At 35.4% G+C, this 25,209-nt stretch overlaps 2 protein-coding genes across 2 annotated transcripts in view; both read right to left on the reverse strand.

Moving 5' to 3' along the window:
• The window catches only part of vcanb (versican b), a 32,143-nt gene extending 21,044 nt beyond the window's left edge, over window positions 1-11,099 (reverse strand). Inside the window, exons 1-4 of the mRNA XM_058788490.1 lie at window positions 9,524-11,099; window positions 8,642-8,715; window positions 6,903-7,304; window positions 20-194 (exon numbers count right to left, since the gene is read on the reverse strand). Of these exons, the coding sequence (XP_058644473.1) occupies window positions 20-194; window positions 6,903-7,304; window positions 8,642-8,708 (644 nt within the window). The 5' untranslated portion in view covers window positions 8,709-8,715; window positions 9,524-11,099. The remainder of the gene's footprint in view (window positions 1-19; window positions 195-6,902; window positions 7,305-8,641; window positions 8,716-9,523) is intronic.
• A 292-nt stretch (window positions 11,100-11,391) lies between these two features.
• xrcc4 (X-ray repair complementing defective repair in Chinese hamster cells 4) overlaps window positions 11,392-25,209 on the reverse strand; it is a 45,012-nt gene continuing 31,194 nt past the window's right edge. The window contains exons 8-9 of the mRNA XM_058788494.1: window positions 22,827-22,968; window positions 11,392-11,694 (exon numbers count right to left, since the gene is read on the reverse strand). Of these exons, the coding sequence (XP_058644477.1) occupies window positions 11,580-11,694; window positions 22,827-22,968 (257 nt within the window). The 3' untranslated portion in view covers window positions 11,392-11,579. The remainder of the gene's footprint in view (window positions 11,695-22,826; window positions 22,969-25,209) is intronic.

A 25,209-nucleotide genomic window follows, 5' to 3' on the forward strand; every position in this document is an offset into this window, starting at 1 on the left:
CTGGAGCTGGAGAAATCACCTGACGGTTTGGTCGGCCAGCCATCCGGCGTCGCACTGGTCAAATCCGTCCTCGTAGGCTGAATGAAGCTGCTCGGCGGTGGCGATGGTGGCGTCCACATCAATGCAGGCCTGCTTGGCACGCTCGAAATCTAGCGTGTAACGACTGGTGCTGGAGCGGTAATGAAACACAACACCTGTGACGAAACAGAAATCAAACTCATGAACCGAATTAAACTCATTTGATTGAATCTTACACAGCAATTTTGATGTTTTTGTTTGTGAAACACAAGCAAGACCACCATCTACAATTAAAAAATTTGGGGTTTTAGAAAGAAATTAATACTTTTTTTCAGTAAGGATGCATTTAATTGATCTAAAGTGACACTAAATATATTTATAATGTCAAAAGCTTTCGATTTCAAATAAACACTGTTCTTCTGTTCTGTTCATCAAAGAATCCTGAAAAAAAATGCATCACTGTTTCCACGAAAACATGAAGCAACACAATTTATATTTTCAGTGTTGATAATAATAAAAATACATATTAGAATGATTACTGAAGGATCTGGAGTAATGACGCTGAAAATTCAGCTTTGCATAACAGGAATAAATTATAATTTAAAATATATTTAAATGGGAAACAGAATTTTAAATTGTAATAATATTTCACAATTTAATTGTTTTTACTGCATTTTTTTTTTTGACAAATAAGAGCAGCCTTGGTGAGCTTAAGAGGCATCTTTCAAAAACATTAAAAAGTCCTCCTGACTGCAGACTTTTGAATGGTAATGTATTTATTCAACAATTTGATTTTCCCTCCAGTCAGGTGGTCATATGGTCACTTGATATGCATATTTAACTTCATCTAATAACAAATGGGATCAAATGGGCAAGAGGGCCGCTTTTGTACTGAACACTGAAAGTTTCAGCCACAACAACAAGCTGTTGTCTGGAAAAAATGAAGAATCATTGTATTGTTCAGCTATTTAGGAACCTGTCGTGTCAAATACTGAACATGATCTGAATAGTAATCGCTCTCACAGCATTACACAGTATCAAAATAGCAAAACTGGCTTCATCACTCCACTCTTTATACACTTATTTGAACTATTTTACTGTACAGTATCCCTAAATGGTGCTCTGAACTTACACAAGGCAATTATCTGACATAACAGTGTCTTCAAAATTTTAAAAGCTGAAATATTTTGAACCAGACTAAATATCTTGAAAACACTATGATTATGGCAGATTGCTCGAAAAGAAAGAAAGGGAAAAAAAATGGTGCATGATGCAGTGCAATGGCCAAAGACATCCATCTGCATGTGCATGAATAAAAAAGAATGAATTTATGGATGCAACATTTTCAAGAAGGATAAAGCATGCAAATTAATAAAATAAAATAATAAAATAAAATAAAATAAAATAAAATAAAATAAAATAAAATAAAATAAAATAAAATAAAATAAAATAAAATAAAATAAAATAAAATAATAAAATAAAATAAAATAAAATAAAATAAAATATAAAATAAAATAAAATAAAATAAAATTAAATTAAAATATAATATAATTTCTAAGACAATTTTACTGTGCTGTCTAACAGCTAAATCATGAAACAAAATAAAATAAAACAACAAAAAGACAGAAAAAATAAAATAAGAGATATAATAAAATATAATATTTATTGTTAATTTAGTTTTTGTAATTTTATGTATATATATATATATATATATATATATATATATATATATATATATATATATATATACACACACACACACACACACACAATATATATATATATATATATATATAAAATAAAATATATAAAACTAATTAATTACTAGGACTGTCAGTCAATTACAATTTTTAATCTAATTTCTAATTAATTACAGGGTGCTGCGATTAATTAAAAACTAATTTGCCCCAGTTTAGTTACCAACAGTAGGCTATTCAAAATACCTTCTTTTATGTTGTACCAAAGAAAGTGAGTCATTCAGGTTTGAAATAACATGAGGGTGAGTAAATGATGACAGAATTTATTTAATTATTTATTTATTTTTGGCGAACTATCCCTTTAATGTTTATTTATTTATTTATTTATTTTTTAATAAATGAAATGATACTCTAAAGTAGAAACTAAAACTACCAGCAGTAAACCGGCGGTAAATGTCTTTATGAGTTGATTCGTTCAAACAGCCGATTCATTCAGGAATTCAGTAAACAGCTCTCTTTATGAATGGGCTGCTGAATCATTGGTTCACATGATTCGTTCAAAGTGCGGATTCATTCAGAAAATAAACACTGCTGTTTTGCTCGGAGACGCACAACAATTCTGCTGTGGCTTTTTAGGTAATATTTTCGTTGGCAAAATTAAACAAAAACACACAATATTGTGTTTAAAATATGGCACAATAATAACATCTTATTTACTGAACTGTTGTATAAAGTCACATTTGCACTCTGTGTGTTCTTCGTGACAAAAACAGCACTCGTGTGATATCGCTTATCGTATGATATAAATATGAGACAAAAACTCATAAGTATGAAATGTAAGATGATGTACAGGTCTGGGGGTGGGGCCAGTGCGTTAAATGCATTGAAATATTTTAATCGCGTTATTTTAACTAATTAATTAAGTTAACACGTTAAACTGACAGCCCTACTAATTACTAAAAAAATGGATAAATTTATGCACATAACTTTTAGAAGAAGGTTTGTAAATGAAAAATAAAATTAAAGCTGCAGTCCGTAACTTTATTTGGTTAAAAATGATCCGAAATCAATATTTGAGCAAGTACATAACCAGCCAGTGTTCAAAACTATCGCCTTACTTTACCCCGATTCACAACGCTTAGCTTATAATAATGTTTTCTAATTTGAGTGGTACGGGTAGGTTTTCGTAGGAAATTCGAGCATGGCACTGCGTCATTACGTCACGTCTGTAAACATAAAGAAGTTGTCTCGGCTACTAGGCTGTCGCACGTGAGGATCCTGCAGGTCCTCTAGTGTTTTCTTTTTTCTCCTTCTTCCCTACTTCTCTCTTCCTCTGTCGCGAAAGGTGAAGGAAGGAAAGAAAGGGTTAAGAAAAAAAAAAAAAAGATACTACATTTTAAGGTTTACGGGTGATGACAGTGAATTTTCCTATGGGGGTTGCCCTATGCTGGCTGACCGTCATGAGGGTCCTCGTCCCCACAGCCTTTGGTGAGATACGCCTGCCTGGAAGGAAATATATATATATATATATATATATATATATATTTTTAGTATTATTAAAATCCTTCCTCGCTGGATTCTGAACACCCTCCCCCCCATAACCCCATAACCCCTCCACCTCCCTTAAGTAATTCGGAGTGCCACGCCTGGCATAAACCAGCCTATGCTGACAAAGAGATCCTCATATTTATAACACAATACAGTCCAAACCATTGTCACTTCCCATTGCCACCACGGGATGGTTGGAGGACTGGAAAAGGAGGAAGTATGAGGAAAAAGGAAAAAGGAGGAATTAGGAGGGGAGGAAGGAGGACAGAGGGAAATGGGAAGGGGGATGGAAAGGAAAGAATCCTGAATCCTAAGGCAGGTGTGCCTGTTTCGTGTGTTGGACGTTGGATAGAGGTGTGTTTCAGATCGGGGCCCTGTCTCCCCCCAGGGTCTGTATGTGGCTATCCTTGTCAATGGGAAATATTCTCAATATTATTATTATTATTATTATCATTGGGATGAGGGAGAGTGAGGGGGAGGAGGAGGGAAGGAGAAAATACTTCAAGTAATTAATACCCTCAAAACCCATAATACTCAACACTCCCAACCTATACATAAATGTGAATTTTTTTATTTTTGTTGTTGTTGTTGTTTTTGTACACAGCTTGTTGTATGTTGTTATAGTCTGTATCTTTATTTTGTATGTATATTAAAAAATAATAATAATTTAAAAAAAAGAAGATCCTGCAGGTGGCGGTCCGATTATAGCCTTTTCTCACAGCAGCTGGAATAATTAAATGTATCGTTTTGATGGCGGATTGTAATCCAGATTATGTGTTTATGAAACACATGTGAATGAAATTAAATTATATTCCAGTTTTAAATGTGCTTCTGATTACAGATAGCCTGGGATTACACAAGTTTTGTATTTTAAAGAAAACCAGTTCGAAGGGAGCATAGTTTGCTTTTTGGGTTAAAAGAATTTCTTAATATGAAATTCGAATGGTATGACAATTAGAGATTAGACTGTACAGAAATTGAAATCTACACGCTAAAACACACTATACTCATTGTCACGCAATGCTGATGTTGTTAACATTAATAATTTGAACAAAGTATAACAATAATAATAATTTGCATGGTTTGATGTGATATGAGCTAAACGATCGTTAGATTTAATCACCATCGGTAGCGCGATTTATGGTAATGCTTTTTTCCTCAGTTGGTCAGAACAAATGTGGCAGACTTGTTACTTACTTGTTCAGATGGCAATATACGGTGAAAATTCTTATTTGGGTCATATATTCCAAGACGTAGGCTAGAATCTGTGATTGCGAAGTACAGTAAATATCAACACCGGTGCGGTGACCTCAAAACATTAGATTAATCCGTGCTGGAGCCATGCCAGGGGGCAAAAATAAAGTCCGAAATAAATTTAACAGCAGCAAAAAAAAAAAACAAGCACTTCTGCAGGTTCCCAAATCACAGGTATCTGTTCACTGTTTGAGTAAGTTGAGTTTCATAGCTGCTGTTGAAATCATAGTTACATGTTGAATTTAATACTGTAACACAAATGAGTAACAGTATAGTGATTGTTGCTTTAGCAAACACTACTAATAAGGCTCAGAACAGGTCATGCAGTCTGACTCTGTTATTTGCCCTTTTATGGGCTTTTCTAGTCTTTTTTTGGGTACATTAGCAGAGCTGCTGGCTGACGGGCCAGGTTCTGAATGCTCTTTCCTCAGAGGGATGGCGGTGTGTTTTTTGGGTAGGCGCTACCCTTGACTGGCAATCAGCACTGCCCAGGCCCTAAAAGAGGGTATTGAGTGTATTTGGCAGGAAGGCACTCTGCTCTCTACAGGCCTACAAACACTCCAACAGCACCGTCTCACCTGAGCCAGATGTGCTCAGGTTTTACTGCACAACACAATGCCGTAAACAAATACAGTGCTGTTTGTCACCTATAAGATCTTTAGCACAGTTTCTTTCACGTTTTCTGTTGGATGAATGTTTCAGGTTTAATACAAGTTCATTTCTTGCATGTATAATGTTTGAGTGTTGTGTATAAACATTCCTAAGAGTATATTCGAATACACAGTATACTTTCAATCGTTGCATGGTCTTGCAAGAAAACTGTTTCTTGAATGATTTTTCAGACATTCGTTCATAATGCAGTCATTCAAGGAAACAAACAAACAAAAAAAGCTTTAACATTTTCTTGTATTGATTAAAACACAAATCATTCCTGCCTTTCTATTACTTAGAAGCACAATAGGGCCTTGTCAAGATTTGAGGGAAATCCAGACTCTGAAAGTGATTTTTCCAGACTCTAAAGCAAAATAATCTTTCTCCCCTTGTCTCCTGACAGGAACGCTGTTCCATTTTGGCTAGCGATGACTAATTACATCATCACATGTGCTTACGAGAGTAAAAAAGTGCAGCACATCTGAGAGCCATTGCTGAACAACTTTACCAATGAGAATCCTGCTGAAGGAAGTTAAAGAAACAGCATTTTACTTTGCAACGTGACATATTTCCGCATGAAACTTGAGAAAATATATATAGTATATATTATGGTAAAGAAAAAAAATAATGTTGCATGCTCATTTCCCCTATTTTTAAGTTTTGATCACCATTGTAGTCTAATCCTTAAAAAAACAATAATAATTTAATAACAACGATAAAGCTAAAAATATAACTTTATATGTCTAAAATTATCAATCTAATAATTTGCAAATATCAAAGTGAACATTTAATATAAATTAATATATTATTTAAGAAATAGAAATAGTATTCATATTTTCATATCATGCATTAATTGCAACCCATTTTACTTTAATAATATGAAAAATCTAGGCCTGGATTTAACCGGATCATGAAAACTAGCCCCACTAAAAGTTAAAATCTTAAAATAATATTATTATTAATTAACATTTAATTAAAGTATTTAATAAGTATTAATTAATATATAATTATAATATCATTATAGTCAAAATATAAAATTTTACATGCTCATTACCTCGATTTTTAAATATAAACTACCTTTGTAGTCTAATATTTAAAAACACCATATATTACAAACAACTATATATTATATTTCTGGGTGAAATGTGAGACAAATGTAGGGCCAGATTTAAATGGATCATAAAAGTGAGCTCACTTAACAAATAAAACATTGAAATAATATTATTATATTAGAATATATGATAAGTATTAATGAATATTTCATTCTGATATTACAATTCAAATATTTAATTTAACATGCTTATTTTGTTTTGCTATTTTTACATTTAGATTAGCTTTATTTTTTTAATAACACTAATAATTTAATAACATCTATAAATCTAAAAATATAATGGCAATTATATATATATATATATATATATAAGCATATAAAATAAATCTAATCTTTAGTAAATCTCAAAATTAATATTTCACATTAATAACTCAAACATTATTTTAATATTATATATTATTTATGATATTTTTAATACTCAGTACACTGTATTTATACATTTAACAAACAATGTGATTATTTTTTTATATATAGCCTTTTTAAACCAATTTTAGCTCCAGAAGGAACTCCTTAAAAATAGTTGTTCTGTAACAAAATGGACTGTCGGTTGGAGGATCATATGAGTTTGACAGTTCGACCAGGAACATGTATTGCTTTTATAATTTGCATAGAGAATGACTGACCGCTGACGTCCAGGGAGACGGACTCTTGAGTGTCTTCAATGCCGTGCATGACCTCGCAGCGGTAAGCGCCTGCATCACTGGCCCTGAGCCTCTCTATGGTCAGAGACGCGTCGCCCTCGTCCTCAGGGTGGCTGGGAACCGATACCCTGCCTTTAAACTCCGGCCCCATCTTGAGGAACCCATTCTGGGTCACAATCACTGTGATTTCCTCATCGCCCACGAGTTTAGTCCACTTGAGGCGGAGATGGTCCTGGTGGGTGCTGGAGGCCGTGGCCGTGGTGGAGGTGTTGGAGCTGCCGGTAGGAGGCGGGAGGATGGAGAAATAGCAGGGCAGGACCACCTGCTCCGCCAGTGAGCCCCTCACCGGAGAACTCCTCTCCACCCTCATCCTACGAGCGGAGTCTGCAAACAAGAAGCAGATGGAGGAGAGGAACGTCAGAATATCATCTGCTGGAAACTTTGAAACAACACTCAAATGTTCTGCTTCCATTGAGACTGAATATTTTAACCATACTGCTTAATTACGATATTAAAAGAAACATAACAGTTTCATAAACCAAAAACTTTGCAGTTCATCTCTCATACAGGGCTATTATCATTAACTAAAACTATATAAATATATAAACATTATTTGAAATTAAATAAGTATTAACTAAAAAAATAAAACTTAACTAAACAAAAATGAAAACATTCATCTAGCTTAAATAAAGTACTAAAATAACTATAAACTAATCCTAAAACAGAATGAAAACGATTAATCGTGATTAATCGCATCCAAAATAAAAGTTTGTTTACATAATAAATATAAACAACATACATTATGTATATATAAATACACACACATGCATGTATATATCTCATAAAAATATGTTATGTTTATATATTAAACATAAACATGTAAATATTTTCAAAATATATAAATATACATCAGTGAAATCAAAATAACACTTTAGCAGACAGGAAGTAGTCGTTTAGCACACGACACACAGGAAGTGCTGAGCGATTGGTAGTTGGTTTACAATGATTACAAGGGAAGCATGACATATCAGTTTCATATCTTTTTTTAATATATATCATTGTATTAGTTGATTTTACATAATGTACATGCTCATATCTCTTAATTTTAAGTTCAGTTACTTTTGTCATTATGTAGCATTTACTCAATCTGTAAAAACACTAATACTTTAATAACACCAATAAATCTAAGCTTTAACAAATTAAAAATACATATATTTAGGCTAATATTAGAACATATTTAATTATATTATTTACAACTATTATAATAAATAATATTGATTTTTTTTTTTTTTTTTAGTACTCAATACATATTTATATATTTAATCAATTGTTGATTCTTTGACAAATTGTTAGCATATTTGTTTCTCTGCTTTGGATAAAAGCATTAAATGCATAAATGTAAATAAAATTAATATTTTTCATATCATAGATAATGTCTATGCCTAAATTCACTTTGATCATATAAGTTGAAAATAGTATAAAATTTGAATATCTGCCATTTAACTGTTATCGGTCATGAGTCATGCCATATAAGTGATTATCGGTGATAATTTGAATATCTTCCATCAAATTAAAACGATGGCTTATTAACATCGCTGCATCCCTATAGCGTTTACCTAGTTTTAAAGGTTTGCACAGACTAAATGAATGTAAAAGAAAGAAGTTTATAATTTTAATGAGAATAAAGAAAAAAAAACGCCCTAAAACACTCCAAAACTCACCATCTTTGGTTACAGCAGCGCTGCAGGCACAGACCAACCAGAGGATGTGCTTAGCGTCCAACAACATCTCAGTTCTGTAAATAAATCAATAAAAGCTTTTCATTTGGTAAAAGCCAGTCATGAGTTTAGTTCGTTTTGCATTTGCAGCTACAGTTTACTCCTAAACGTGGGTTGGTTGTCAAACTGCTGGTGTTTAATGTCCGTCTATGTCTTTGTTCCAGGTCCAACTGGGTCTTTAGACACCCACTGTCTGTTTGCTTTCCTGTCTCCCTTTATCAATGCAATATATGGCTTTGCCATCAGATACGGAGCGTGTTTATGAAAGCTTCATTCATAATTAGCGGTTAAAGAGGATGTACATGTTCCATCTTAACATGGACAGTCCCACTTCACTCATTCCTCGGAAACACAAAGATCATTTGGTGACAGTCACACACGCCCTATATAGTACACACTATCAAACACTAAAGAGCGATATATAAAGCACCTTCACGCAACAATTAACATCACCGCGCGCGATCATCACGCCAGACCAAACGAAAAGCGTGTCTGAAATCAATCCAAAGATCGCATTCTCAGTTATCAGCATTAAAGCAGAGCCGGTGTTTCAGTGATAGTGATGAGATAATGATCAGTGGAGCTCCTGAGAAAATGCCAAACGCAAACAAAGCTTCAGGGTGACAGACAACACAATCAAATGAGAAACAAAGAGATGCACCGAGGTAAATCTGCTCCAATATCAAAAGACGGAGAGCAGAACATGGTCAAATTAAGATGCAATGGACATTAACCGCAGCAAATGATTTATTAATGTGAAATAATAGTAATATTCATCACTTATCAATTAGGACATAATTGTTTATAGAATAGGATAGAACTTACTTTTTCCTGTAGGCAGTCTTGGCTATTCCTGATTCTCCAAAAACGCAATCCTTCACAGAAAAGCGCAAATATCTCTGATGCTCCAATAGTGAGCTGCAGACTTCAGTGCTCTTTCTTTCCCTGGTGCCCACGAAAAGACTGGAGACATGAGCCGGCAGCAAGTTCAAATTCCATGTCCACCCATGATTTCGTCAGTTTCCAGAGGAGGGGCAGAAAGTGCCCACCCAAAATGAATCTGATCCATCCTGCTGAAGAGGAACGGGGATGTTCTTGGTGCAAACTGGACCTTAAATCACTGATCAACTAGCTTGAACATGTAGGCTGGGTTATAAGTAATTAAAAACAAACGAGTTGGTTGTTTCTCTTACTAACTTTATTATGAATGCATTGCGCACAATCTTGAAAAATGTCCGCGTAAAATCCGATTCAGTGTCGAACTGCACGTAGCCTACCTGTGAGAGCTCAAATAAGTGACAGGCTTCGATTCACCTTTGCAAATGAAATGAGGATTCATTTTACAGATTATATGCACTGAACATTCGCAGTCCTGACCATCGAGCAGCTCTCTGTATTACGCGGAGTCGTGCGTAAAAGCGCATCTGTATCTCACCGCGCGGTCTGACGGAGCACCGATAATCAGACAGAGAAGGTGTTGATGGAGTTGCTGGGTTATTAAGGGGTGTGAAAGTGACCAAATTACTCTTGTGAACTGCCCGACTCCACTTATAAGAGCATGCCTGAGCTTTCCACACGGGGGAGAGACAGCACCGTTACCTCCTCTAGAAAAAACCTGCACCATTGATTCGATTTAGCTATTGCCATGTGTGAGGTTACAAATCAAAATTAAGGTACAAGGTTGAAATTCATTCCTTGCTGTTGAAAAGTTTAAGGTGGGTAAGATTTTTTTTTAATGTGTGCATCAATGCCGCTTTTGTTGGGCCAAAAATACATGAATATTTTGAAATTTTACTAAAATTTAAAATAACGTTTTCCATTTGAATATATTTTAAAATGAAATTGATTCCTGTGATGCAGCGCTGAATGTTCAGCATCATTCCTCCAGTCTTCAGTGTCACGTGAATCATTCTAATATGCAGATTTGCAGCTGTAGAAACATTTATGAATGTTGAAAACAGTTGTGCTGATTAATATTTTTGTGGAAACCTTGACAGACTTTTTTGAGGATTCTCTGATGAACAAAGTTCAAAAGAACAGCATTTATTTGAAATACAAATCTTTTGTAACATCATAAACATCTTTTCTCTGATTTTTCATCAATTTAAATTCTTCCTAAATTCAATCCTTGCTGAATAAAAGCATTTCTTTCAAAACAATATATTATATTACACAATATATGCAATATTATCTAGAAAGCTTTTTGCTTTTTTCCCACCATATATGTGGTTACGTTTAAAGTTGAATGTTGTTAATCAAATTTGAAAAAATGTTTCTTACAGTTTACTATGACAAATGAATTTTTTAGTACAAATATATTGTTTATCAATAATATGAGCTCATAAACATTCCACATATAATAATAGTTTTTGAGAGAGTTCACTCACCTCAGTCACTATGATATTCTCAAAACCCATCATAGACTGGTTTGCTGGTCTTAGATGGTCTAGCCAGCTGAAAAAAGCCCAGTCCTCACTAAAACCAGCAGGCCAGCCTGAGGAATCTGTGAGACCAGCTAAGACCAAAAGATCAGATGCGTTTTTCCCCAGCAAAGATATCCATAACAAAAATGGTGAACAATAAAAAAAAAAACATGCAAAAACAGTTTGGGATTAAAATCCATTTTGAATGAAAAAATCACATCTTTATTCACATTTATTACATTTATTCACACCTTACAGAGTTAAAATGGACTAATTCATAATTTTGCTCCACTTGCCATTAAAAAGTATAGTGTTCTTTTTTAAACTTTTATTGTTTAGCCAATTCAGCTTTACTATAAAAATACTTTTAAAACGTACAATTTTATTACTCCTACAGTTTAAAAACAGTACAAAAGTCATGCTTATCATAAACGGTGCTCATTAGGCCCCAAACAGGGTCATATATCATCGAACAGGTCGTCCGGATCAAGGTTCGCAGCAGCGCTTGCTGGTTTCGGTTTGACGTTTGACGTTTTGCTCGTCTCAGCTTTGGCCTCTTCGGTCGGCTTCTCTCTAAAATTACAAAGTGAAGGAACAACCGTCAGCAGAAGGTGAAGGTTAAATACAAAGCAGGAGCTAGTATAAGTCATGACACTGGAGTAAAGTCTGACTGCTGCCTGATTACAGCGACCCCATCCCACCACAGGCTCCTTGAAACAGGGTCAAGACTAAACGCTGCACATAGTTCACCCTGCTTCTGTCAAAAAAAAGCTCCTTTATAATCAGCCACATGCCATATGTTTTCAGCGTCACATCTACAGCATGCTAATAAAAGGTCACTTTCAAGGTGAATCTGACACTGATGTACAGTACATCCTGTTGGGAATATGTGACATAAATGCCCTGAAGTCAGAACTAAGTTAGGCTGATGATATGAAGACAAAATGGTTACTACATTGTGACAAAGTTAGCATGTCAGAAACGCTTCCTCAGCAGTAAAACAAGAAAAGAAAGGTTAAACTGCAGTAATTCCCACAGGATCCTGTCTATAAGGGCTACGGAGAGCTTTTCAAAGCGCTAGAAGAAATCAGGTCACAGGGAAAATAAATGAGATTTATGGTCCCGTAAGCCTGTTAATTTCAGGATGTGCCGGGGATCATGTAGCCTTTTAAGCAAAGCTTGTCTGGTGGTGTACCAGAAAACACATGGACAACACGGCTGGAATTAAACACACACATTAGATAAAGTTAGTTGATTTATATAACATTAATTAAACTGACTAAATGAATGTAACCTGCAAAATAAAGGTTATTTAAGCAAAGAATCATATTTGGATGTAAGTGGTTCTTGAGCTCAATGACTCTCTGGTGAACTTTTCACATCACAGGTTTGTCAGATCAATACTGTACAATCTGTAAAACATTCAGAAAGAACCAACAATCCAGGTCAGTTTTGGAGGAAAGGCTTGAATTGGTTTGTGGTGATAAATGATTTTGCGAGGAAACATAGCTCACATGGAAAAGTTTGACTAACGCAGGTCTGGATGGCATCTGAACTGAGCGCGTCACACCCAAAATCCAACACCTTAATTATATATATACATATAAAAAGTGATGCAGGAAACATTTTCTGATCCGTTAAACTGCATGAATTTTCATGACTTTTCCATGATTTTCCCAGTCTTTTCCAAATCAATTTTAGATTTTGCCATCACAATCATTATTAGCAAAAGAAATACTCATCATAAGGCTTGTTGACTATAGAAATACTACAGAAATTTCAATGATCTTTAAGATATATACATACACACACACACACATATATATATATACACATATGAAGAGTTCATTTGCAAAAACAGATAACACATTTTTTTTTCTTTCAATTTCTAGCATCTCTAAAGTGGTCTGGAAATTAAAGTGTTGTAAATATATTGTGATCCTGCTGCCAAAAATATAATATGAAAATAAATTATAAATAAAAATAACATGACTAATTTCATTCAATAAAAAAAATAATAATAATAATAATAATAATTAAATAAAAATATTAATTATATGTAATAAATATAATTAATATTAAATATGTCAAAACATTATCTATCTAGCTATAAAATATATAAAATAATACATGTATAAATAAATCAATATATACAATAATATTAACACACACACCTATCTATCTATATTATATATACACAGGTGCATCTCAAAAAATTTGAATATCATGAAAAAGTTCTTTTTTTTTGTAACGTTTCAAAAAGTGAAACTTTCATATATTTTAGATTCATTACATTTAAAGTAAAACATTTCAAAAGTTTTTTTTTGTTTTAATTTTGATGACTAGAGCTTACAGCTCATGAAAGTCAAAAATCAAGTATTTCAAAATATTAGGGAATTTCCTAAGATCTATCAAAAAAAGGATTTGCAAAACAGAAAAGTTTAAGTTATGTAAAGTTATGTTTAAAAGTATGTTGATTTCTGCACTCAATACTTGGCCGGGGCTCGTTTAGCTCAAACTCCAGCATCAGTGAGGTGTGGCATGGAAGCGATCAGCCTGTGGCTCTGCTGAGGCACTATTGAGTCTTCAGCTCGTCTGTATTGTTGGATCAACTGTTTCTAATCTTTCTCTTCAAAATATCCCATAGATTTCATATGGGGTTCAGGTCAGGCATGTTGGCTGGCCAATCAAGCACAGTAATATCATGGTCAGCAAAGCACTTGGAAGTGGTTTTGGCACTGTGGGCAGGTGCTAAAGTCCTGCTGGAAAAGGAAATCAGCATCTCCATAAAGCTTGTCAGCAGATGGAAGCATAAAGTGCTCCAAAATCTCCTGGTAGACGGCTGCATTGACTGTGGACTTGATAAAACACAATGGACCAACACCAGCAGACGTCACGGCACCCAAATCATCTCTGACTTCAGAAACTTCACACTGGACTTCAAGCAGCTTTCTGTGCCTCTCCAGTCTTCCTCCAGACTCCAGACCTTGATTTCCAAACGAAATGCAAAATTGACTTTTATCTGAAAAGAGGACTTTGGAGCACTGAGCAACAGTCCAGTTCTTTTTCTCCACAGCCCAGGTAAAACGCTTCTGACGTTGTCTCTGGTTCAGAAGTGGCTTGGTAGCCCTTTTCCTGAAGACGTCTGAGCGTGGTGACTCTTGATGCACTGACTCCAGCTTCAGTTCTCTCCTTGTGAAGCTCTCACAAGTGTTTGAATCGGCTTTGCTTGACAGTATTCTCAAGCTTGCGGCAATCCCTGTTGCTTGTGCACCTTTTCCTACACAATTCCTTCCTTCCAGTCAACTTTGCATTTAATATGCTTTGATACAGCACTCTGTGAACAGCCACACCTTTCAGTAGTGACCCTCTGTGACTTCTTCTGTGTCAGTGATTGTCTTCTGGACCATTGCCAAGTCAGCAGTCTTCCCCATTTTTGTGGTTTCAAAGAACAAGCGATATTTACACTGTATGAATGGTCATTTAATGAAACTCAAATGTAAATATTCTAATCTTTTGAGATACTGGATTTTTGACTTTCATGAGCTGTAAGCTCTAATCATCAAAATAAAATAAAAAATAAAAAACTTTTGAAATGTTTTACTTTACATATAATGAACTTAGAATATATGAATGTTTTTTTAAAATAAGTTACAAAAAAAGAGAATCTTTCACGATATTCAAATTTTTTGAGATGCACCTGTATATGTATACACACACATACACTTCTATATAAATAATGTATTAAATAAATAAATAGATATATTTTAAGGATAAATTCTAAGAAAAAGAATGAGTAAAAATAATAAGTAATAAATAATAATTGAATGCATTAAATAATGCACCAGGAATCATATTCAGAGTTTCCTGATTTTGTCTCAAGCAGACTAATATTTGTGGGCTTTAATAAGCCTCACTGTGGGGGAAATGGCGTTCATTAAAAGTTAACAGCGTCCACGTAAAGCATTCACACTCTTAAAGAGCCTGTCTCTGGAAACAAACTCTTCCTTATTAGAAACAGGTTTGCATCCAGCAGTGTCCCCTCATAATGCAGCAACAGGACTCAGGTGAATAAGACACTGTTTTAGCGGATCATGCTGAGGAGATTCCAGAAACCCTTTAAGATCTTGGTGATAAAGTAAGAGCTGCTACATAAAATACCACCATAATAACAATCAGGAAAAATAAAAATGAAATATAACTGCAATGAGCTTTATTTGCTCAACAGGAAATGTTTACATTTTAAGCGGAAAACAAAGATTCATAATACTGAAATGTTACTGCCACATACAGAGGAGTCAAAAAGTCTAAACCACATGGAAAATATAAGATTTTCTTCATGTAAATGTACAATAATATGATAAAACAATGAAGATTTAACGAAGAAACATTTCAGATTGTGATCTATTTCAATGTTACTAATCATAAATGCAACACAGAAGCATTTTGGCTGGAAGAATCAGACATTTGGGCCCCAATGTACAAGCAACAAGGCCTTATATTGTAAAACAGATTGTGTTTCCAGGCTCATGATCCCAGCAGAATCGCATCCGAGGGCTCAGCCCGCCACAAGTGCAGTTCAGGATTCAAATACCTGCTTCTGAGACGTGCAATTAAAAAGCTGTCTGGCAAAAAGGAAGCAAGTGTTAGGCGAGGTACACTGGGACTGAAGCAACACAACAGAGCGGAAGTCTTTAAAAACACTTCAGAAACAGATGCCACATTCTGTTGCTTCAACTAAATCCATTTATTAGCATAATCATTGGTGTCTATGAAAAAGCACGCTTTACCGAGAATGAATCGCAGGCTGGTTGATGTTTTGTTCCTTTTGTTCGTGTGAATGAAAATGATTAAGAAATCATCCCTAGTTAGCTAGTTAAAGGAATAGTTCGCCCAAAAATTACAATTTGTTGAAAATGTACCTCATTACTGTATGTTTTTATCAGATGTTTGGACTCTCATTCTGACGGCACCCATTCACTGCAGAGCATCCATTGGTGAGCAAGTGATGTAATGCAAAATTTGTCCAAATCTGTTCTGAAGGACAAACAAACTCAGCTACATCTTGGATGGCCTGAGCGTAAATACATTTTCAGCAAATTTTTATTTCTGGATGAACTATTCCTTTAAAGTATGAAACAGCTCCTGCTTGCAAACAGATCACGATTCTTCTGTCGAAATTCAAAGAACCAAGTAAGAAAAGTTTGTATTTGGTCTTTACATGCACTGACAGAGACCAAAGAGCTTTTATATGGTGTGTTGGTACCAAATAAACTCTGAGAGGCCTTAAGATTTTGATCTTTTTTTAATGTGTAAACACTAACACGGAATCAGCTGATTCACTCATTCTCATTTGACTCTCCAAAACCACATTTATTGAACTAAGTAACTCGAGCATCAGAAATGCGTCTTTGGTGCTTTCAGCAAGCCTTTAAAACTCAAACTCAAAGTGAAACAATGCGTAGTCAACACAATCGGAGTGTAAACAGTGTATCTGCATTTCTGCACATGTAAATATCGCGGTCCGATCAAGGGGTTTCCCTGTGCGGATGCATCTGGAAGTCATTTTGACGCAACTCAACTCTCCTGTAAGGACAGCCTTGAGACAGAAAGAGTGACTTTCCTACTGCACTCTGGGAGGAAATCCATAGGTATGAGCCGGGATAACAGATGAGCGTAAATGTAGAAGCTGCCGCCTTGTAAGCCGCTATATTTGCTGTCATGATTCACTGGGAACAGGGCGGGAATTGTCTGCGGGTTGGGAAGAAAGGTCTTATGTTTCTTTTAAATTATTATGGACATGATGAGAAGTTCTGGAACTGGTTAAGAAAATGCAAAGAAGCCCAAAAAGGGGGAGAGATGTTACGTTACGGTACAGTACGGAGCCAAACATCAGACTACAGCCATATTGTGACATAAGAAGCTGATGTAGGTAAATGTATGTTCACATATCGTCAAGTAAACCAATGGATGATTTTATTAGAACGATGCAAACAGATTGTAACACACTAAACAACTCAAACTCGACTTGTATCAAGCTGCCATATTTCGCAATGAATCAGAACACATCCTGCATAACAAAAAATAAATAAACAACCAACAATGAAAAGTTGTCGTTACATTACTTTACCAAGGCTAATTATTTCTTAACAGAAGCATAACAAGGGTAAACTCACAAAAACCTGACAGAGCGATAAAAAAATAATTATAAGAAATTATATTTTGCAAAAATATTTTTGACTATTCTTAAGACCACTAAAGATTTTGCATTGTGACATTATTTTTTAACTATGAATTACCATTTGTCCGTAACGTACTGTAATAAAATAATTTAAAAAATCAATTAAATTATTTAATTACTTACATACATATGCATATTAATGAAAAACAGCTGTTTATACAACAACGTTTTATATATTATAATAAATACAAATTATATAAAAAGTATTAATTCTACACACACAAACTATATAATAACTAAATAATTGCATTATGATCTAAATTTCTATTGACAATTAAACGCATTACCACATCATTTGCCCACAGCGTACTGTAAACACACATAAATGAATTTAACAAAAATATATTTGTTTAAAATACCAAAATTTTAAATATCTATAAAACATGTTTAAAATGACCAAAAAGACTAAATATATATTATGTATAATAAATCATATATTGTATATGATATCAAATTATATTTTAATGAAAAAATAATTAATATATCATTGTTATTATTCGAATTGAAAGTATGCACCATTGCAGTCATTTTGGACTGAAAACATGAGTTTTTTTTGGGGGGGGGGGGTGGATTAGGGGCGAAATGTACTTATCATGGAAATGATGTCACAATGCAAAGAAAGAAAATAAAAAATATTAACATGCAAAATTCTGATAAATTTTTTTCCCTTTTGATGTGAGGTAAGACTCGAGGACATTTCTTTGGGAGACTCGCATGCTGAGGTCTGGATTAATGCAGTGTAACTGGCCTGATTGTTGTCTGTTGTGGTGCTCTGCCAGATCCATCTCTAGGCAGGTGCTGGGAGACTGTAGAACAGCACAGTTTCAGCCAGGGGCCAAATGAATCCACGTCTTTCTTTCTCTCGCTCTCTCTCCCTTCCTTCATCTCTCTCTTTCTGTCTTTCTTCTTCTTCTAAAAAATAACTATTTAACTTCTGATGCATCTCTGAATCCTCTAACAGAGTTTCGACTTCCTCCTCCTTGACCTGGAAGAAGACACTTTACAGTCAATTTACTTTGCAGTCTCAATGATTTACAAATCTCTTTTTCTTGTTTATTTGTCTGCGCAATCTATAAATCACAACAATCTAACTTTCTCTTTCTCAGAAATGACTTTTCACAACATCACAAAACCTTTTCACTTTCCAAGCCCTCCCTTCAATCATCTGCCTCCATGCTCCAATCCCAGTCCCGCCCCACATCGGCTTAAAAAATGCATTGCACAAAGATTTTCACATGCATCTGAATAAAAAAAGCACCCCAAATGAACTAAAGACGTGATTACGCTCCTGATCAGAACATGTGTCGAGAGTTGAGGACGTGCACCACAAGCGGTCCTGTAGCTGAATAAACAAATGATGTCTGCTGGGTGATTCTTTTCAGCCTTTAGAGAAGAAATGCTTTTAAAAATGGGCTTTATTAGAGCAGATGTCATGGCACAGAGTCTCACCATCTGTAGACAGCAGTGATTGTGCGGTTGTTTGTGAGAAAAAGAAAGAAGAAGAAGAAAAAAAAAAAAAAAACGGTGGCACTGATTCCTGTCTCTATCCAATGACTGTATTTTGCCTGCTGGAAAGCTGCTACTGGCAAATTTCTTGATACCCATACAGGGCCTTTAAACGGATAATAAAAGGCCATTTGCTTTTTGATTACTCTAGAGATGTTGGCAGAGCGATAGAGACATTGGCATGAAAGGTGCTAGAGGTCTGAACAACGACTGTTTTCATAATGTTCACTCATTAGTGAACTTACTTTGATGTTTACTTGAAGTTTGGGGTCAGCAAGATTTATTTTTGTGAAAAAAATAAATACTTTTATTCAGTAAGAATGCATTACATTGTTCAAAAGTGACAGTATAGACATTAATAATGTCAAATAAATTCTGGTCTTTTCAACTTTCTATTCAGTAAAAAAAATCCTGAAAAAATGACAAATCACTGTTTTCATAAAAATATGAAGTAAATATGCTGAAAATTCAGCTTTGCATCACAGAAATAAATTACATTTGAAAATATATCGAAATAGAAAACAGTTACTTTGAATTGTTCAAATTATTTCACAATATTTTATTGTGTTTTTGATTAAATAGATGCAGCCTCGGTGAGCATTACATTAGCATTAAATTAAACCTGATGAAAGTAGACAGTCCAGCTCAAAAAAGGGGGAAAAAGCACCATAAAAAGAATTTGTGTAGTCGCATAAAGTAATATTTTGTGTTGTAAGTTTTGTGAAGCAATGCAAAAATTTATTAAATTAAACAAAGTATTGTTTTTCATTTTCCATTCATTTATTTGCCATTTTTGGAGCTCGACAGTCTCATTCCCTATCCTTTTAATTTTTTGGAAACCAGCATAAAGATTCTTCAAAACATCTGTTTTTGCATGAAGAAAGAAAGTCATACAGCTTAGGAATCACATGACAGCGAGTACAGGATGACTGAATTTTTGGGTAAACTGTTCCTTTAACTCCGTCTGCCACATAAAACGAAACTCATTCACGATACACCGCCACTAATTTGTGTCACGTTTTAGAAGAGCGTTCCAGCTCTCTCTGAGGCACAAAATTGTGCGTAATTAGCCGAGGCATTGAAAGCCACGCAGCTGTTAAAAACCTCATTCCAGGAACAGAATGAGAATCCTCCAGCTGGATTTCTCCACTCGTGTGATACGAAGTGGCGTATGTGATATTATTCTCTGAAGAAGTTACAGCCAGATCTCTATGCCATGGCAGTCTATTAAAGTTTGGAAAGTCTTACCACGGTGACAGACCCTGCAGAATGAGAGAAGAAGTCCAACACAAACTCTCAGTCTCCCTCAACACCTGACACACAAACACATGCACAAACCATCTGGCGTAGAGGCACCATTCTGTCACAGACCACCGCGGCCTCGGCCCACCGGGGCCTGCGAACGTCACCGCTTTGAGTGTCTGCTGACACGGGACGCAGCCGCCGACACTGGGAGGCTAGAAACACTTTTAAACAGAATCAGTTTAAACATTTACTCTGCCTGCAGAGTCACACAAACACTCTTGTTTTTACCAAGTTTTAAAAGACCCTCATTAAACGTTAATCTCTGCATAGCCCAGCATAATGTCAATACAATATGAAGCCAAAGCGTCTTTGTTAAATGTCTGCCAACTCGAGAAACGTTCGTATAGTATACTGTATGTCTGCCAACCTAAAAAACACGGGCTCTGTTCCAAATGCTAGTGAGCTGCCTTTCTACCTACTGTCTACTTTGGCAGCTGCCTTCTAAGGCAACATCCAAACTGAACTGTGTAACGAGTCGGTTAACCAATCAATCGAGTCACACATACAGGGTTCCCACACCTTGGTTAACTTCAAATTCAAGGACCTTTCAAGGACTTTCCAGGTCCAATACCCTCAAATTCAAGGACTTAATGTGGGGACACATTTCAAGTGAGAGCAAAGGTTACATCGCGTCACCTTGTAAGATACATTGTTACAGCTTTCATGTGTCAAACACAACTATGCAAAAAAAGCACTTTTTTTTTTTTTGCATTTATTTTTGGCCATATGACAGAAATCTGATATTTGTCGTATTTCTGTTTTGCATAAAATTTAATAACATTTGGTACATACTATACTGTATTCTAAAATGATCTGATATTAACTTTTGCATGGATTTTATTGAAAAGAGCTTAGGCTCATGTAACCAGAAGTTTTAAGATATATGAATATGCTTTTAAGTTTTTCTTGCCTCATGGCTTTACATTATCTTAACAAGCAAAGCAATTCAACATTACATCCCTTTGGATCTCTGGCAAGCCATTCTTTGTAATCTTCTTTGGTGAGCCAAATATCTTGAAACTTGCATTTTCCAGTCATCACGTTTCAGCCTATTTTTGCAATATTTCACAGTGCGTCTGTGAAACGCTGAGGTACCATCTTAGTAGTTTTGTGTGCATGTGAACGTCATGGCAATGAACAACACAAAGTACCTCACGTGGGAAACACTTAACGTAACGCATAAATGTGCAACATAAATCAAGCAAGCTAGTATGCATATGCCACAAAGTGTTGGCGAAATATCACATTAGCGGACCGGAGGGAATAATATGGAATTTTCAAGGACCTGTATCTATGTTTGTTTATTTTCAAAAACTTTCCAGGGCCTTGAAAATTTTTAATCAGATTCACAAACTTTCAAGGATTTCAAGGACCCGTGGGAACCCTGCAGATAGACAGACAGACAGACAGACAGACAGACGGATAGACAGACAGACAGAAAGATAGACAGATGGATGGACGGATAGACAGACAGACAGATAGACAGGCTGATAGATAGATAGATAGATAGATAGATAGATAGATAGATAGATAGATAGATAGATAGATAGATAGATAGATAGATAGATAGATAGATAGATAGATAGATAGATAGATAGATAGATAGATAGATAGATAGATAGATAGATAGACAGATGGATAGATAGATAGACAGAAAGATGGATAGACAGATGGATAGATAGATAGACAGACAGAAAGATAGACAGACGGATAGACAGATGGATGGACGGATAGACAGACAGACGGACGGATAGACAGACAGACAGAAAGATAGACAGACAGACAGAAAGATAGACGGATAGACAGATGGATGGACGGATAGACAGATGGATGGACGGATAGACAGACAGACAGACAGACAGACGGATAGACAGACAGATAGACAGGCTGATGGATGGATGGATGGATAGACGGACGGACGGACGGACGGACAGATAGACAGATAGACAGACAGACAGACAGACAGATAGATAGATAGATAGACAGACAGACAGACTAAGAACTGTGGGAAACCCTGAAAGAATCACCTAGGAATAATAACAAATAATAACTTAAAAATAATAACTAACGCCAAATAATCTCCAAAACAGTGTGACTATTTTAAGTTAAACGCAACACGTTTTCTCAGGATCGGAGTCCCTCAGGTTTCCATCAAGCCTGAAGAAGTTGCTCAACGCAAATCTAAACCATTCATGGGATTTTTAGTGTACAATTACAGAGGCAACTGAGGTACTGGCAAAGGAGGAGATGAAATTATACACATTCTCCTATTAATAAGTAAAAATGAGCTGGAGAGAGAAGCACCCAGGGGGGCCTGCACTGGAAAAATACAAGGTGCTGGCAAACGCCCAATGGATTCTGTACAACGGAAGAGAGTTCTGGGAAATCCGCTTCTGTCTGCTTGACTGGCTGCAGGCGTGGAGAGAGAAAGCAGCATCCAAGGTTGCATGAAATGGACACCAGAGAATAAGACAACTGGAATTATCACTGACATTTTTATGGCCGCAGTCGCAGGGGTTTATGGGTATCATATGCAACATTACATAACAGGCCTCCAGGAGTTTGGAGTTAGTTACGAGCCGATCGACCGCAATAAAATGTGTAATTAGACGGAGGATGTGTGTAAATCTGTGGATGTGAGTGATGATGATACCTGGATCTCTGTCGCTGGTCCAGCGCTGCTCGTTTGGCTTGACTCTCCAGCTGTTGGAGATGTCGGTGGCGGCGTTTTCGACAGGGCGCCACATCTGTGATGTCATTTAAGCTGTCGTCCATCGGGCTGCTTTCTGGCATCTCTGTCCGGAAAAGTTCAATTTCATCAACTGTTTATATTTGTACTTATTTAGCTGAAGTTTTTGTCTTTTAAAGAAAATGTTCTTAACATTTAAGTGTTTAAATGTTCTTAACAGTATTTCATTATGCCATATTCATGAATTTTACTTTTGAATTTTACAATTTTTAATCAGAAATGGTATAATTCATTGTAAATGTAAATATGTTTAATTAATTCAGCAGAACATGTTATAAGATATATAATTCCAATCTATAAACATAATATTTTAACATTATAATATGCAGAAATGTACTTTTTTTTTTGGAAAAGATTAAACATTTTAATTTACATCATCTCAGGCAGATCAATCCTGAATATAATATGAATGAATATTATTTATATATTAATATAAATATAATATTAAATGTATACAAATATGAATATATTTAATTATCAATAATATTAATAATAAGTATTACTCATTTTATTTAATGCATGTATTTAAATAATAACAACTATTTTTATTTAAATACATCCCTTATATATTACTATTCTCCGTGTTTTAATTTTTAATTTTATTAACAGCATGTCCATAACCCCATGTAAAGAAACATTCAGCCAACCTGATCAGTTATTGCCATTTCTAAATATGAGCTACATAGCCATCTGTTGCTAATATCATGATTTCAGTCAAGACGAGTTATTATCTGTGAATGTTATTATTTGTGACTGTTTGCATATATATATTTGCTCTGAACAGGATTAATGGAGGTTCTCACAGCCAGCGTTCAGGCAGCCGGCCAAGATGTGACTCCGCTAACACAATCAACATCACAAACGCATTACAAGCATGTTGAGCATCAACATTAAATGATGTACATGCAGCGGGACTGCAATAAAACCCAGCAGGAGCACATCTGTCTCATGTGATATGTCATTGTAGCACAGTGGGAGACCGTTCAAGATCGCAAAGAATCCAATAGTACTTGTTCTTTAAAGTACTATTGCATTGCCAGACATGTTTCCATGATTGTTTCTGGCAGTTGTTTACAGGTTTAATTTACACAGGACAGATATAGCTATGAAACTGGGTGGGTTTGACTCATGTTAGTTGATGCAACAAACATCCTAACCACATTAAAGGCTCTTTTAATTGTGCTTCATGTACTGCACCCTTATGGTAAACTTTATAGTTAAGATTAAAAAGACTAAAGCTACAACTCTTTAAATACAAAGACATGACCATGCACACACTCTGAAACATAAACCACTGAATCACGCTTTAAGGAAGGGAAAAAATGACAATAATTGAAGCCCACACACACCTAGCAACCATACATTACAATTCATACTGTTTACAGGGTCACATGACCTTGGAAGGGGGTTTCTAGCAATAGTGTTTTTCACTTTTACTCCACAGGGTTTACACAAGGGGAAAAACAGAGAAATTGAGCAACCCGCAGACTAAATCATGTGTGACTCCACCTCATTTCCCTTTCTGTGCCTCAAAACTCTGACTCAACAGCCTGACGGAGCCCCCAAATACGGCCTTCGAGTAGCCCAATGTCGAAATCAACCAAAAGCAGACAGTGTTGCCAAGGAACAACTCGTCTAGGAGATGACGTCATTAACAATAACGGATGACGCAGGGAAAATCTGAGGGAAAGAACTACCTGTAGGCCGGCTCAGTTCTGGCTCAAAGGTTTAATGTGCTGGACGATGCAGCGGTTCTCAGCAAAGGAAAAGACATTAGCGTGGTCATGCTTTGGACAAGAGAGCAAATACCTACAGTGATGTCAGCGCTCTCATTGACGCAATGCAATTACAAGTCTTCACTGTTCTGTGCAGTTTATTTGTGATCTAATGGTAGAAATACTACAATATAAGTCGTATTATGTAATGCAGCATAGCTATTTTTAACACAAAAAAACGTTCATTAACCATGCAGTAATGCCTATTAAGGATAATCCAGTGAATTAGATACTTTACAAATGAAAAATAAATCATCTGATGGATGCAAACCAGGGTCTAAATAAATTAAACTAATAAATGCGAGTATCTGCTTAAATTTAAGTATCTGACATAAAGGACAACACAGATATTAAATGAGGTAAAAACTGCCCTTACAAAGCTAAAAATGCCCCTTGAAATCAGTTCTGGGAGCAAATATCGCCCCTTAATAGAAAACGTAATGCTCATGCAAACCAAAGATAAAGTCATTTATAAATGAATAAAACTGATAACAGCTGCTTCATATTGTATA

This window comes from Onychostoma macrolepis, chromosome 10 (genome assembly GCF_012432095.1).
Source record: "Onychostoma macrolepis isolate SWU-2019 chromosome 10, ASM1243209v1, whole genome shotgun sequence".
NCBI classification, from domain to species: domain Eukaryota; kingdom Metazoa; phylum Chordata; class Actinopteri; order Cypriniformes; family Cyprinidae; genus Onychostoma; species Onychostoma macrolepis.